The 17,053-nt window shown below is 39.7% G+C and overlaps 1 protein-coding gene across 1 annotated transcript in view; it reads right to left on the bottom strand.

Annotated features, from left to right (window-relative positions):
* SEL1L3 (SEL1L family member 3) overlaps positions 1-17,053 on the bottom strand; it is a 124,055-nt gene that overhangs the window by 18,201 nt on the left and 88,801 nt on the right. The window contains exons 16-20 of the mRNA XM_036764891.1: positions 15,896-16,023; positions 14,983-15,066; positions 4,416-4,506; positions 4,215-4,299; positions 3,374-3,483 (exon numbers count right to left, since the gene is read on the bottom strand). Coding sequence (XP_036620786.1) covers positions 3,374-3,483; positions 4,215-4,299; positions 4,416-4,506; positions 14,983-15,066; positions 15,896-16,023 — 498 coding nt within the window. The remainder of the gene's footprint in view (positions 1-3,373; positions 3,484-4,214; positions 4,300-4,415; positions 4,507-14,982; positions 15,067-15,895; positions 16,024-17,053) is intronic.

The raw sequence follows: 17,053 nt of genomic DNA, 5'->3' as shown, positions 1-17,053 counted from the left end.
GTCATCTCTATGCTATAGGTAAATCACATTGGCAGCTGTGTGGAGGATGGACTGGAGTGAGGAGGGGCAGGGCAAGGAGGCTAACGCAACGCTCTACATGAGAAGATATGAGGATGTGGACTAAGGTCCAGCTGTGTGGATGAATGCAAGTGATGTGGAAATGGAAAGAGTAAAATTGGGAATTGATTGGATACGTAGGATAAAGGACAGTCAAGAGCTGAGGAGAAAGCCAAGGTTCCAACCCTAAAGGAATGGCAACATGGTGGAACCCTCAACCTAAAGAGAAATATTCAGAAGAAGAATGGGTTTGGGGGAAGAGATAATGACTTCTGTCTTGGATATATCGAATTTATGATGTCCACGGCTCATCTGATTAGAATAGTCATATTATAAGCAAGTAGCGATGTGAGACTAGCACTGAGGAGGAGCTTAGGGATGGATATTTGGGTGGGGAGTTGTTGTTCAGTCCTTCCTCCCTCTCCCCTTCCTTTTCCTTCTCCCTCTTCCTTTCCCTCTGTCCACTTAGGGTACCATGCCCTCCACCGAAAGAAATGTAAATTTTGATAGCTGAAACTTTCTTTCTTAAAGACCCTGCCTTAAACCTAATCCACTCTGGCTCTCATAGATTGACCAATAATAGGTCCCAGACCAAGCCCCACTTAGTGCTCTTGGTTTGGGTCCTGAAGGCCCAGTGTGAATGTAAATAATAATTCTTTCTGTTTTGGCCCCCAAGGGTCTTCTCCTCCCAGATTTATTTATTTATTTATTTATTTATTTATTTATTTATTTATTTTTACTTAGGTAAAAGGGACCATTCCTTGGCTCATTTCTTATCTCACCTTAATCACTGAGTAGGGTTGTCTCAGTCAAAGTGAGAACTCTGAAAGACCTTAGCTTTAAAAGGCAAAGGTCCCCCACTGCATCCAGGACCATTTCCAGTCCTCCTGATTTATATCTTGCCACTGGACCTAGATGGCTCTGGAGGACAAAGTGAGGCTGGTGACTCTGCATGACCCTCCCTCACTTAAAGCCAATTCACTTGTAAGTCATGGCATCACCTTCCTGAGGCCGCACAGTCCTCTTCAAGAATGAAGGACAAAAAATAACATCTGCTGTTCAGTCATGTCTGACTCTTTATGACCTTGTGGACCCTACCGTCCACGGGATTTTCTTGGCAAAGATACTGGAGTGGTTTGCCATTTCCTTCTCCAGTGGATTAAGACAAATAGAGGTTAAAAGACTTGCCCAGGGTCACATAGCTAATAAAGATCTGAGGCTGGATTTGAATGAAGGTCTTCCTGACTCCAGGCCCAGAGCTCTATCCACTAAAGCTATCTAGCTGCGCCGTAGATGTGGAGAGAAAATCATTAAACCCATGGGCACTGATGAGGTTACCAAGTAGGAGAATGCAGAGGAAAAAGGATAGAGGTTTAGCATACCCCCACATTCAGGAAGTATGATACAAATGACGATCTAGTAAAGGAAACAGGAATGGTCAGATAGGAAAGAAGAGGAAAAGCTGAAAAGTGACATAAAACTCAGAGAAGGCAGAACATTTAGGAGGGGAGGGTGATCAAGGGCGTCAAATGCCGCAAAGACATCAAGAAGGAAGAAGCTTAAGATGGTGAGGTTATGGCATGTGACTACAAGCCTCTGATCCTCCTAAACTGGGCATCACATATTGCGACCTTCCTCCGCCAATGTCAGTCACAAGTTCGCCACAACTTAGCAGGTGTCTTTATAAGTTGCCGCGGTTAGCACTTTACCAGGCTGGTCCTAACATTACCAGACCCACACCTGGTGCCTTCCTAGCATTGGCAGAGTTACCAGAACTTGTGTTCCAGAGGCATAGATTTTTGCAAGCCAGTATTCATTTCAATGCCACAATGAGAAGTTAAATCAAGGTGTTAGTGTAGGGTGGATATTGGATAATAATGAGATCTCTTATTAACCTTCATTGTTAAAATGGTCATCAATACAAAAGGCCCTGTATGGTGCAGTTTATTGTTACCCCATAGGAAAAACAAACTGATATCCACTCAGGCAGCTAGGAGGCATGGTGTGCTATACGTAGAGTCAGGAAGTTCTGAGTTTGAATCCTGCCTCAGAAACTGACTAGCTTTGTGACCTTGGGCAAGTCACTTAATCTCTCTCAGACTCAGGCTTCTCATTTATAAAATGAAAATGAAAACACTTCACAGAGTTGTTGAGGATCAAATGAGATACGTGTAAATGCTCTGCAAACTTTAAAGTGCTATAAGAGGCTAGCTATCACTCAATTTTTTTTCACATCCTACTCATTTTCCTGGGGCCCATCAGCAAGAATTGAAGCTTGAGCCACTAAGGGGCAGCTGGGGTTATAAATAGAAATGGGATGGTGGATGAAGGCTCAGTCGATGTTCTTCCCCTTTGCCAGCCAGGGCTGGAGGCAGCTGGAGGGAGAGAGAGCCAGCATAGAGAGAATGACAGACATTCCCCTCCCTAGAGGGGAGCAGGTGCCCTCTATCTATAGCATGACTGAGCTAGCAGAGATGAGCAAACAGTGCCAAGTCAAGACACAATGAGACAAGGACGGATGGGGGTCCATGGTCCACTTTCCCCTTATTTCTGAGTTCCAAACTAGGTAGGTCTGCAGGCTTCACTTGGTCTCAGTTTAAGTTCAGCCTTGGGTTTATATAAATATACTCTCACAAGCCGACACCAGGGACAGCGCTAAATATAGAGATGCAACGGTACAAGTGACCAAGGTCAAAATGTTTTCTATTAGAAAGTAAATTAAATAAACATTTTAGTAACTGCTGAGCAGACGCCTCCTAGTCAAAAGCCACCTCCCTCCACCCTCAGGCCTCCCAGGGCCCTTGTGTTTATCCTCCCACACATGGAATGTTGTGTATGAAGGTTGTCTTTGTGTCATATTATAAGCTCCATGGGGGCAGAGACCATGTTTTAGCTCAACTTTGCATCTCCCCCCAGTCATTGCACATAGTTCTGTAGAAAAATGGCATCTTAAATGGATGAAGAATGAATACATGAATGAATGAACGAGTGTGATTGAAAGGACAGGCTGGTTATACTATACATTTGGCTATGAAATGTCACCATGGTTCCCGTCTTTCTGCATATTTCACACACACACACACACACACACACACACACACACACACACACATCCTCAAAACAATAACAAGGATCCTACTTCCTATGGCACTTTGAAATTAACTATAAAATGGTCCCACAAGGACTGTCCTGCCACTGATGATGGCCAGAGGGTCAACAAGGGTGCTACTGACCGTAGGTTAGCCTTTCTTCTAATCTCCTTTGTGCAACATGATTTCAGAAACAGGGCACGGGACACAGTTAAGTGTTTATTTACCTGGGAGTCTCCATCCAGAGCAGCCTGGGCATACATCTGCACAGACAAATCAAGGTCTTTCGACTGGTTCTGGTGGCCATAATAGTAGAGGTCTCCCATCTTCAAATAAGCTTTGGGGCAAGAAGAGATTCACTTTAATGGTAGTTGCAGACACCCTCACATTGTTGGTCCTCTGACCTGCCAGTTCCTGAGGAAAAGGTCTTTATGCTTCCTAAGGAGGCACTTAAGGAGATATTGGTTGAAATGACTTGAATTAGAAGGAGGGAAGCTTTTGTACTTTCCTGTGCGTAGTTAAGAAGTCAAAATCCTTTTTCAAACTGTTTCTAACTAAAATAGGTATCCTGAATGGGTCTGTTGATTTCTTAGAGATCAGGCTCAAAACCTAGGCATGGCAAGATCTCTCTTTGGTGCTGAAACTTAGCAACATTCCCTAGCACATAGTAGGTATTTAATAAATGCTTGTTGACTCAGTTTGTTGCTTATACCCAAAATCTTGCTTTGACTTCTCAGCTAGAATTTTTTTTTTTACTGGCTCGGATTAGCTTTTCTCTCCTATAGTAAACCCATGTTTAAGAGTTATCGTTCAAATAATTTAAAATTTTTTTTTATTCTCCCCTTTTTTTCACCAAAACGGTGAGTCTGAGCAGATAGCAGATAAGGAGAAACCTGTGCAGGTCTGGGGACTCTGACTTTTAACTGTGATTTTCATCACAGAGTTCTTTCTCTTCCCTAATTTATTTTCAAATCTCTTACTTCCCATAAAACGGTTAGGTTTTTCTTTGTTACCAACGGTTTCATGCTTGTTAATGGCCCAACTCAGCAGCAGCCTTTCTATACATACCAAATGCAGGGGCATCGATTTGGAAAACAGAGAGATTATAATATTTCCAAACACAGTTAACTCCCAAGTATCTTCTTGCCAGTTCCTAGTGGGGAAGATGATGAAGGAAGGAGTCAATCCATCAATCAACGAGGTTTGGTGAGACTTAGTTTATTCCCTTTAACTTTAATTTAAGAGTATACGAAGAAAACATTTACTTACTGGTCTCTCCTCACAGATATGGGCTAAATTTGTTTGTGACACTTCAATCCCAGTTTCTGCTGCTAAGACAGAATACAGCAGAGCTTCATGCCTAAAAATAGACAATTAATAATAAATTCCATGTAGTGGCTCTTACAAATACTCTGAGAGAATTTTATACTCAAACATAAGAGGGCACAGAATAAGCAGTTTTTAAAAAAAACATGAAATCACAAGGTTTTTTTTTAAATGAATACTGTAGATAAAAATACTGCATGAATTGATTTATTTCTTTTTCATCTTAAAAGGCTGAGTTCACAGATAAAGGTTTTGTGAACTAGCTGGTACAACGGCGCCCTCTACTGGATAAATATTATGTCCAAACACAGGCTATGGACTGGACTTCCCTGCTTACATCGTTATTACATTCTAAAGATGCCCAGTGTTTTTTTGGAGCCTTCTATTTTGTAAGAAAGTCCATCGGGCTCATGATTCAGAATAGCCTCAGTGAAAGCTTAGTATTCAAGATGCTGGGAGTTTGGCATTAGGATGTCAGCTCCTTGAGGAGAGGGATTATTTTCATTCTTTCTATGTGTATCTCTAGTACCTAGGGCAGTTGTTCGTTGTCTTTGTTTTGTCCTTCATTCTCGAAGAGGGCCATGGTTTCAGGAAGGTGATGCCGTGACTTGCAAATGAATTGGATTGCAATGAGGGAGGACTGTGCAAAGTCACCAGCCTTATTTTTTCTTCCAGAGCCATCTGGGTCCAGTGGCAAGATATAAATCAGGACAACTGGAAATGGCCTAGTACCTGGGGCAGTACCTGGCACACAACAGGTGCTTAATAAATGCTTGTTGATCGACTGATCTGCCAAACTATGATATGATTTGAAAGTGGCCTCTAGCCATTGAACCACTGTTTCTATACGTTATATTAAGTGGGAGTGGTAAATATGAATAATTCTAAGTTCTTGAAGTTATGGGTGGGGTACAGAGGTAGCAGAGAGAGCCCTGGACTCAGAATCAAAAGACCTATGTTTAAGTCTCTTCGCTGCTACTTGCTACATGTATAACCTTGGGCAAGTTCCAGGTTACCTCATCACTCTGGACCTCAAAGGCCTCATCTGTGAATGGGGCTAAAAGATGAGCATGCTATACTTCACAGGGCGGTTGAAAGCATCAAATTAGAGGCACGTAAATCACCTTGTGACTGCAAAGCTCTATGTAAATATATTTCATTTATTATTTTTTAATCTTATTTGATATTTTATATTTCCCAATCACATGTAAAAACAATTTTAACTTTTTTTTTTTCAAATTTTGAGTTCCAAATTCTCTTCCTCCCTCCCCTTCCCCTACTATTGAGAAGGCAATCAATTTGCCATAGGTTATACATGTGTAGTCATACAAAACACATTTCCATGTAAGTCATTCTGTGAAAGGAAACACAGACCAAAAAAACAACAAGAAAAATAAAGAAAGTAAAGAAAGAGTATCTCTGATCTGCATTCAGACTCTATCAGTTCTTTCTCTGGAGATAGACAGCACCTTTCATAATAAGTCCTACAGAACTGTCTTGGGTCATTGCATTGCTGAGAATAGCTAAGTTATTCATAGTAGATCATCACACAATATTGCTGTTACTACATACAATGTTCTCCTGGTTCTGCTCATTTCACTCTGCATCAGTTCATGTTTTTCTGAGGGCATCCTGCTCATCATTTCTTAAAGCACAACAGTATTCCATTACAACCACATACAACAACTTGTTCAGCCATTCCTCAATGGATGGACATCCCTTCAATTTCCAATTCTTTGCCACCACTAAAAGTGCTGCTATAAATACTTTTGTACACGTAGGACCCTTTCCTTTTGTTTTTTTTATCTGTTTGGGATATAGACCTAGTAGCGGTATTGCTTGGTCAAAGGGTATGCATGGTTTTATAGCCCGTTGGGCAAAGTTCCAAATTGCTCTCCAGCATGGTTGAATCAGTACACAACTTTATCAATAGCACATTAGTGTTTCAATTTTCCCACACCCTCTCCAACATTTATCATTTTCCTTTTCTGTCATATTAACCAATCTGACAGGTGTGAAGTAGTAGCTTGGAGTTGTTTTGATTGGCATTTCTCTCATCAATAGTGATTTAGAACATTTTTTTTCATATGACTATAGATAGCTTTGATTACTTTGTCTGAAAACTGCCTGTTCATATCCATTGGCTCTTTATCAATTGACGAATGGCTCTTATTTCTATAAATTTGACTAAGGTTTCTATGTTTGAGAAATGAAGTCTTTATCAGAGCAACTCACTGTAAAATATTTTCTTCGCAGTATGACTACCAACTATTTATTTCTTTTTTCATCCCATTTTCCCCCTGTTTATCCTTCTCTCTCTCCCCTTTTATCCTGTCCATTCTCAAAAGTGTTTTGCTTCTGACTTTTACTTACCCTAAACTGCCCACCTTTCTATCAGCTCCCCCTACACCTTATCTTATCCCCTTCCCTTCTTACTTTCCTGTATGGTAAAATAAATTTCTACACCCAACTAAGGGTGTATATTATTCTCTCCCAATCCTGATGACAGTAAGGTTCATGTGTTCCCCTCCCTGCTTCCTCCCTTTCCCCATCCACTATAAAATCTCTTTCAAGCTTTTTTTGTGTCAGATAATTTGTCTCATTCTACCTCTCTCTTTCCTCTTTTCCCAGTGTATTATTCTTTCTCATCTCTTAATTTTATTTTTTTTTAGACAATCATACCATCACATTCAACTCATACCTCTGCTTCTTGTATATGTATACTCCTTCTAACTGCCCTAATAATGAGTAAGTTTTTAGGAGTTATAAATATAATTTTCCCATGTAGGAATATAAACAGTTTAATCTTTTCAAATCCCTTGTGATATCTCTTTCCTGTTTACCTTTTTATGCTTCTTTTGCATCTTGTATTTGGTAATCAAATTTTCTATTCAGCTCTGGTCTTTTCATCAGGATTGACTGAAAATCCTCTATCTCATTGAATTGCCCTTTCTAGCCTCTGAAGGATTATACTCAGTTTGCTGGGTAGGTGATTCTTGGTTGTAGTCCTGGCACTTTTGCCCTCAAGATATCACATTCCAAGCCCTCCAATCCTTTAACGTAGAAGCTGCTAAATCTTGTGTCATCTTGACTGTGGCTCCACTATATCTGAATTGTTTATTTTTGGCTGTTTGTGGTATTTTCTTCTTGATCTGGGAGGTCTGAAATTTGGCTATAATTTTCCTGGAATTTTCATTTTGGGATCTCTTTTATGAGGTGATCAGTAGATTCTTTCATTTTCTATTTTGTCTTCTGGTTCAAGACTATCAGGGCAGTTTTCCTTGATAATTTCTTGAAATATGATGTCCAATTCCTTTTTTTGATCATGGCTTTCAGGTAGTCCAATAATTCTTAAATTATCTCTCCTGGATCTATTTTCCAGGTCAGTTGTTTTTCCAATGAGATAGTTCACCTTTTCCTATTTTTTTCATTCTTTTAATTTTGTTTGATTGTTCCTTGATGTCTCATAAAGTGATTAGTTTTCACATGCTCAATTGTACCTTTTAAGGAATTATTTTCTTTACTTCTACTTTTTAAGGAATTCTCCTCTTCAGTGAATTTTTGTATATCTTTTTCCATTTGGCCAATTCTGCTTTTCAAAGCATTCTTCTCCTTATTAAATTTTTTTTGGCCTCTTTTACCATTTGGCCTATTCTGTTTGTTAAAGTGATATTTTCTTCAGTACTTATTTGTCTCTCCTTTCCCAAGCTGTTGACTCTTTTTTCATGATTTTCTTGCATCACTCTCATTTCTCTTACCAATTTTTCCTCTACCTCTCTTACTTAATTTTTAAAATTCTTTTTTGAGCTCTTCCATGGCCTGAGACCAATTCATATTTTTCCTCGAGGCTTTGAATGCAAGTATTTTGACTTTGTTGTCTTGTTCTGAGTGTGTGCTTTGACGTTCTTTGTCATCATAGTAACTTTCTATGGTCAGAATTTTTTCCTGTTTCTCATTTTCCAGTCTATTTCTTGACTTTTAGCTCTATGCTAAAGTGGGGATCTGCTTCCCAAGCAGAGGGGCCACTGTCCCAAGCTTCAGGTTTTTTGTGCAGCTGTTTTCAGAGGTAATTCTGGGGACCTGTAAGTTTTTGGCTCTTCCAAGGTGATATGATCTATAGAGGTGTGTTTGCTACTCTTCTGTACTGTGCACTAGTTCGTGAGGGACCACAAGCACTCTTTTCAACCCTGGAATTGTGAGGAGGGTCCCTTCTCCACTACAGACACAAGCTCTGCTGTGCTTGTATTCCTCCTCACACTGGGACTAAGACCTAGATCCAAGTATAGGCAATGCAATGGAGTCCTACCCCTGGTGCCAGCAAAGAGACTCCTGTAAATTTTGTTCTGACCTGATCCCCTTACTCCCTGTGGGCTGAAGGGTCTAGAAACCACCATTGGTGCAACTGATTCAGTTACCCCAAGGCCTGCTCCTGGTTTGCTGGGACCTGATCTGTGCTGATGCAGCTTGCTGGACCATGCTCCTCTCTCACGCTGGTACAACAGACCTTTCTTACCAACCTTCTAAGTTGTTTTGGGCTGGGAAGTTGTCTCACTCCATCTTTTTGTGGGTTCTAGTGCTCTAGAATTTGTTTAGAATCATTATTTGAAGGTATTTGGAGGGGTTTGGGGGAAAGTTCAGGTGAGTCCCTGCCTTTACTCTGCCATCTTGGCTCCTCCCCAATTTCATTTATTATTGGACCCAACTTTTTCAAAATATTCCAAGTGACTACTAGCAGGGTGGCACCAGGAAAGAAAACTCATAGATATTTAGGAGCCAAATGAGGACAACAAAATCTGAATTCAGCTATGCTGTGGGTCACGGGCAGTGTGACTGCTGAGTATGCTGATTATATCAGACTCCATTATATGTAAGGCAGCGGAGCAATTAGCCATGGTGCACAGCAAGAAGGGACAGGGAAGCTTCAAGCAGGGGCAGTTTTCCAATACTTCTTAAAAATACTTTTTAACAGTCACAAAACCACTCTAGCTATCTGATGCTTCCCAGAGTATTCATAGGGCCATAGGCAAAATCCATGCCAAGAAATGCCAAGAAGTGGGAGCTTTAGGAGGGACACGCATTAGTTATATACTGTGATAAAGTTCTGTCATTTGGTTCTCATAACAACCTTGTGAGGTAGGTATCATTCCCATTTTACAGTTGAAGAAACTGAGTCAGACAGATTAAATGACTTGCCCAGTGCCACACAGCTACTAAATATCTGGTACTGGATTTGAACTTGGGTCTTCCTGCTGCTCTCTCCACTGTTCTACCTAGCTACCACTAATCTGAGAGTCTGTGAAGTTTCATTGTTTGGGCAGCAAAAATTCCTTTTGATGAGCTCTAAGTGGATCATAACAATATTTCTCCTCTCCCACTCAAAATTAGTGTCAACTGAGGAGCTGGAAAAAACCCAGAGACTTTTCCACAGCCAAAATTTATGTAGAACTTTTCCCCAAATGCCTGCACACTCTGATTCTGACACCTTCAATTTTCACAGGATAAAACAACAATGACAAAGGGGCAGGGATTAGTCCCTTTCTCAGCTCCATAAAGCAGGATAGACAGAGAGCCAGGATTAGAAATCTGAATCCTGGAGATCCTAGGCATTACATAACTACTGAGACATCCTGTTTCTCTAAAAAGAATACTTTTGTGTTTACAAAGTAGCCAATCTCCACAATAGCTCTGACAGAGGTAGAACAAGCAGTACTGTCTCTAGTTTTTGTAGGTGGAGAGACTGAAGCTCAGCAGTTAAGTGACTCCTCCAAGGACATGCGGTTCATAAATGGCAAACCTGGGTCAAGAACTCAGGTATCTTGACCTCTAGTTCAGTGACTTTTACACTATGCTGTATTGTTGCAATAGAAAAAAAAACCAACCATGCTCAAAGCCTTGGAAAGCATCCAGAAGTAGCCAGAGCATATTACAATTTTTATCAGTTTACCACATTTCAAGAGAAGCTGTACAGGAATGAGCAACATCCTAGATAGACAGTTGGAAGGAATCTTTGGAGACAATCTAGTACATACTTTTAATTTTACATATGAGGAAACTGAGACCCAGAAAGTGACTTATCCAAGATCTCACAACTGAGAAAGGCAGAGGTAGGTTTTGAACCCAGGTTCTTTGATTCCAAATCCAACCAATTTCCTACAATTCCATACTGCCTCTGCAATGGCCAAGGTGGAGTGAAATCTGAGTTCTCCTTCCTGCTTTTTTACTAACTCTCTTTGTTATCTTAGGCAAATTTTTATTATTTTTTGTAAGTCAGGTGATAAATATTTATTAAGCTACTATCTACTATATTTATTTATTAAGCTACATATCTACTATATGTCAGGCACTGTGCTAAGCATTGGGAATACAAATAAAGGGGGGGGGAGCAAAAATAGTTCCTGCTCTCAAGGAGCTCACAGTCTAATGGTGATGGGGAAGGGGTAACGGGCAAACAGCTATGTATAAACAAGTTATATATGGGATGAATATGAGATAATCAGAGGGAACACTCAATAACTCCTGTCATAAAACATCACCACGAAAATACTGATGCGCAACTTCTCTAAATCCATGTATCTCATTCTCCTACTCCTCCTGTTCAAATCTGGATTTAGTTCATCTCTGGGCAAATAAATTATTTTGCCATAGAATCAGTGTTAAACAGTACCTTAGTGACCCATTTAGGCCTACCTCATACATGAAAAGGTATGGTTCAGTATCTATATACATATATCTCTATATAGGTATATCTACATAGATATCTACAACTGATACCACACTGCCTCCTTATGATAAACTCACTTAACTACACATAAATTAAAAAAAAAACAACACCTTTAGATCATTTCCTGTTCTGCCCATGCCTTGGGCAGTGGTTTGGGGGGCAGAGATGGACATAGGAGAAATCAAAGTCTAGTATACACCACATGTGCAACAAAGTGCATCTTTTTCACCTGGAACTCAGTGGATTAATTCACCTTGCCTGAAGCCCACCATAAATCTGGCATCCTCTTAGGTTAAGTACTTTGGAACTTTTCAAGACAAAAGAACAAAGAATGTATAGCTCCCAGATAAAACAAATGTAAAAGAAGAAAAGAGTGAAATTAAACATGACAGCTTCATCTAAAGATGACCTCAGGTACTCTGACATTATCTTCCATACTATGCCGATATACGAAAAAGCTCATGTTCCCTTTTTAAACTATTCCAAATGAATTTTGGAATGACCTAGGAAAGTATAAGCTCATTGAACTGACACACAGAAGTTAAAAATAATGTCCAGAATAAATCTCCTCAAACGAGGAAGAAAGAAAAGGAGGAGGTGGTACTGAAAGTTGGTTCACTGCAGCTATGCACATTATATTAAAAATGGCCAACTGGGAAAAAGCACAACATGTTATGGAAGAAAAGAAGGATATTTTCTATTTTCTGCATGGGGAAGGGAAATGGGTTTGGAAATCTGGAAGATGCAAAAATGCATCCCCAAAATATTTTCATATGCTAAGCATTTTCCTTCTGAGATAAATGATAATGTTTCCTTCCTTTTGGCACTGAAAGTCTTTAAATCCAGGCTGAAGCTTATATTTAAAAAACCCATTTAGGCTCATCAGTGATTTTGCTATGCAACCTAAAAACCATGCAAAGTGCATCCGGGCCTCTCAAAAATCCATGTGCTGCCAGATTACTGTAAGATGGAGAAAGCAAACAAATTTTGATCTGATGTCAACTAACTGTAGATTTTTAAAAGTGATACTTTAAAGTAAAACTCTGCATGTCAAGCTATTTAAATTCAGAAAATGAAAGAAAGAATCCTATGCTATTAATAAAGAAGAAAAATACTCCCTGCAGAAAGAATAAAATAAAATAAAATATGGCCCACAACAGGGCCATTTTACCAATATGCTCTCCCTTTAAGAGAACCCCAAATATGAAAATTCTGACTTAAAAAGCTGATAAAAGCAGGCATGTTTATTTCCACCTAAACATTTCCTCACAGACCATCAACTAGTTGACCAACAAGCTGGCATAGAAATGTCAAGTAAAAACTGAGCTGCTACTGCTCTGGAAATGATAAGATATGTCAACAAGGAAAACGGGGATTTGTCTTAAAAAGTTCTCAACAATCAACTTTCTGTTGTACAAAGTAAGGCACACCCATACTCTATATATTTAAATGTAACCCTACACACATAACTCTATAAAAGGGTTGGAGTAGTTCAGTCTTGCAGTTAACTTCAGGATCTACCACACTGACAAGTCTTCACAAGCTATCATATTCTTATATTGCATTCCTGGGGACTAGCCTCTCATGATCATGACCTCTAGTAGCCCAAAAAGGAAAATTCTCCATCATTTGAGTTACATTTAACTTCTGAATTAATATTCCTACTAGAGCCTGGTTAGGTTTGAGCTGGTCTGATTTCTTTCATGGTCTATTTCTATCATGGTCTACAGGGCCGTGTTAATTTGCATAGCTATTTTCATTTTTACTGAAATGTCTAAATTTAAGCAATAAACCAGCTTAAAATTGTTTTGCTTAGGAGAAAATTGTGATAGAGAGTTGGGATATGGATTTGAAAGAGGCAAAGATTTGAATAATAACAATATATATTTACACAATGCTTTATAGTCTGACAAAGGGCTTTAGCATACATTTGGGGGCAACATGACATAATGAACTTGGAATTAGGGACTCAGGGTTTGAATCCTGGCTCTTTTAACATTTAATAGCTGCACGACCAGAGACAAGTCAATTCATTTCTAGTGTTTCAGCCTCCTTATCTGTAAGATGGGGATAAAAATATTCCTGTTACATATGTCCCAGGACTGCTAGGAGGAATGGCTTTACAAGCCTTAAAGCGATGTATAAATGTGAACTATGTGAGATATTCTATATCATATCATTTGAGAGGAGATCTCTTCATGTATAAAATCAAGGAGCGGCAAAGCAGCAGGTTGTGTGTATAAGTGATCATCTACTGAGTCTGACACCAAGCAGCTCAGGAAAAAGACTCATAATGCTGAAAAAGAGAGGAAAGCCTTCTCACATGCTAAGCTAGAGCACTGGTGAATATGTCCCGGTCATCCTAGGCTCCTTGTCACCTGAGATGGTAGCAAACACTTCATGGAAGGTCAAGATTTAAGCCTTCCATCTACCCATCTGTGTCCTCCTCAGCAACCTGGATGGGACAGCTTCTCCCAACCTGCCACCCTGGCCATAGGGCAAAGGGGAGAGTGACTTGAGGTTATGCTGATAATATTCAGATCTACTTATCCAGCCTTAACTTCTCTCCTAACCTCTAGAATCATATCCTCATCTGCCTAATGGACATTTGGAACTGATGTACTGTAGACATCTTAAACTCAACATGTCCAAAACTGAACTCAATATCTTTCCGCCAAGCCTTCCCCTCTTCCTAATTTTCCTGTTACTACCTAGGCTGGCAACCTTCATATCATCCTGGACTCCTAGCTGTCTCTCACCCCTAGAGCCAATCATTTGCCAAGTTCACTCTACCTTCTAATATCTCTCGTATATGCCCCTTCTCTCTTCTCATACTGCCACCCACCCTCACCAACTCACATTTGGATTACTGAGATAGCCAGCTGGTTGGTCTTTAGGCCTCAATACTCGCCCCACTCCAGTTCATCCTCTACTCAGCTGTCAAAGTGATCTCAAATCACAAGTCTGACCATATCCTCCCCTTACTCAAGAAACTCCAGTTGCTCCCTATCATCCCCAGGATCAAATACAAAATCCCATGGCTTTCAAAGTCATGTATAATCTACATCTTTCTAGTATTTTTCCAACTCACTGTTCTGCATGTACTCCATAATCCAAAGACACTGGCTGCCTTGCTGGTCCTTGTACCAGGAAGTCCATCCTGCTCTCCATTCCTAGAGCACTTTCCCTCCTCATCCCTGTCCCTTTGGCTTCCCTCAAGCCCCAGGTAGAATCCTGCAAGAAGCCTTTCTTGACACCTCTTGCCATCAGTTTCCTGTAGATCCTGTATCCTCATTATTGCTGCATAGCTGTTTACATGTTGTCTCTCACCTAGACAGTGAGCTCCTTGAGAGCAGGGACTACTTTTGCCTTTCTTTGTGCCTGGTACATGATAAATGCTTCTTGACTTAATGTAAGTTCCCTGTATCTAAGGGTAACCTTGATTCGGAACTCCTAGGACAAGGCAAATGCTCAGTTATCTACAGGAATGGGATGCAGGAGGAGATGTGGAGTGAACCGAAATGCTAACGTATCTGTGTTTCTTAGTTTGCTGAAGGTAAAGTTTTCCCTCGGTGAAATAGTTCTCTTGTATAATTAAAACTGGAAATACTATTTCTCAATCAAAAGCCAATTAGCCTCTGAAATGCTGCCATTACTGGGAGTCCATAACTTTCCTGCATTCTGCTGGGTTTAAAAAACATGTTTCTTAAAGCCGTATAAACTAATTGTAAAACACGAAGAAATTAAAGATGTACAAACATTTATGTGCAGCTGGTATTTCAAGCTTACCATGACATGTCCAGGTAGGCATTGAGAGCTTTCCGAATGACGTGCCCCAAATAGCCATTCTTTTCCGCAACATGTTTTGCCCAACTATAGAAGACAGGGGGATAGCAAATATCAAAACCACTGCAAATTAAATTAGGTGGAAATAATTATCCCTTTTTTTGCATATGAGCTCTACAAATCCCATTTGGGGAATATTTTCCTTGTTAGGATTTTTACATAGCAACAAATCACAACTGAATGTCAAGAAGAAAGATGATGATACATTTTTTAGAGCTTTGTGTAGTGACTGCTCTTTCTCATAAATGCTTACAAATGAAATGGTAGAAGACAGGTACAGATGGTCAATTCTCAATTATTTATGCTAAAGAAGGACAAGTATTGTATGCAGAAATCAATAAAGTGAATTTTTACTTTTCATGAACATCATTTACCTACGATATGCATATCACTACCCATTTCCATTACATCATATGAAAATGCCTCTGTAAAGTTGGCAATGTCTTTGTTCATGTTTCTGAACAAAAGTAATTTGAAGAGGCGCTTAAATTCACCTTGCACATTGACTTCCCTTCCAATAAACGAAATTCATAATATAATCAAAAAACCTCATTTTCACCTGCTATTCCAATCACCTCTTTGTTAAAATGCGCATGCTTTTTAGGATCTGGCCAAGTTTTATTTTCTTTGACCGGAATAAAAGGGCCAGCCAACTCATAAACTGGGTAATCAGTTACCAGATAATTAAGAGTTGATGAATTCCAAATAGGGTAAGCCTTGGTGGAATAGTGATTTCCCAAGGAGAAATGTAAAGAATTCCCAAGATACTCTTTCCCAAAACATATTTCCCCATTTCCTCAGTTGCTGTTGCTATGATAAATGTCTTTTCCATATATAATTTTTCATGGTTTCTTACACAACGGCTTTCTCAGGGTCTCTAGGAAAAGTCTCCAAATTGCCTGTCATATAGTATAGGGAACACCACAAGGTTCCTTCGATATGTCCTCCTTGTGCAGCCTTATGGAAATATTCACCAGCCAATGTCTGTAAAGAAACAGATAAAGATGTCAGCCTGCCTAATAAAGAGGTCTCTTGTCCATGTTCTTCTGCCCTCTCTGCCAAGCTGATTTTAGAAATGTCAAGATAGTGAGGTGCTTTAAGACTGATTTTATCACAGACTTATAACTTCAAATACCCTAAAGGAAACAAAGACAGGACAAGCAGTTCTAGAAGACACAAGCCCTCTGAAGGAGGGTGTCTGTCTGATATGTGACGACCTACTCCAGCTAATCCGGGGATCAAGCTAGCTAGTAAACAAGCCTGTTCATCACACAGAAAGCACACTAGCAGTCACTTCAGGTAAAAATCCACTCAGTTGATTTTTCTAATCCCTCCCTCCAAACACACACACATAATTTTAATTTATTTTAAGAGATGAGAACTAGAATATAATTAGCAATACAAGTGTCATGTATTTAGATGTGTAGGAGGGTTATTAAGCATGCATAATGAACAAAAATACATACAGGGCGTCCCAAAAGTCTTAGCACAGTTTCAGGCTATTAAAGCTTAAAACTTATTTAAACTATTAAAGCTTACAACTGCATGAAGATTTTTGGGACAGCCTGTATGTATTTTTGTTCAATATCCATACTTAATAACCCTCCTACACATCTAAATAGTCTCTGAGTACCTTCTTTTCTGTATCACCACTTAAAATCTGTACCGCCCAATATAGTTCCTAATTAACTACTGTCGTATACTGTTCCAAGTTATTTTGCCTTAGTCTTACTGTTCCAGCTAAACTCTAAAGCCTTTGGGGCAAGGACCATATGCCTAACCATCTAAACCTTGTCAGGTGCCTACAACAGTGCTGAGCACTTAGAAGACACTCAACAAATAACTTGCTTCTGCCTAGAATTCATGGCCATGACAAAGTTTTTCTCTCTCTGGACTAATTTGTATGCTTCCCTTTTTCAAAATAAGAAAAATACGTAGCTGAAGTTGTATCCACTTATGCCTGAGCTGCCAGGACCTTCAGAACAAAATTAAGGGCCCAACTTTCAGAAACTAA

The sequence above is a fragment of the Trichosurus vulpecula genome, chromosome 6 (assembly GCF_011100635.1).
Source record: "Trichosurus vulpecula isolate mTriVul1 chromosome 6, mTriVul1.pri, whole genome shotgun sequence".
NCBI lineage: Eukaryota > Metazoa > Chordata > Mammalia > Diprotodontia > Phalangeridae > Trichosurus > Trichosurus vulpecula.
Note: the sequence above shows the minus strand (reverse complement) of the source record. Positions and strands in the feature narration are given on the sequence as shown.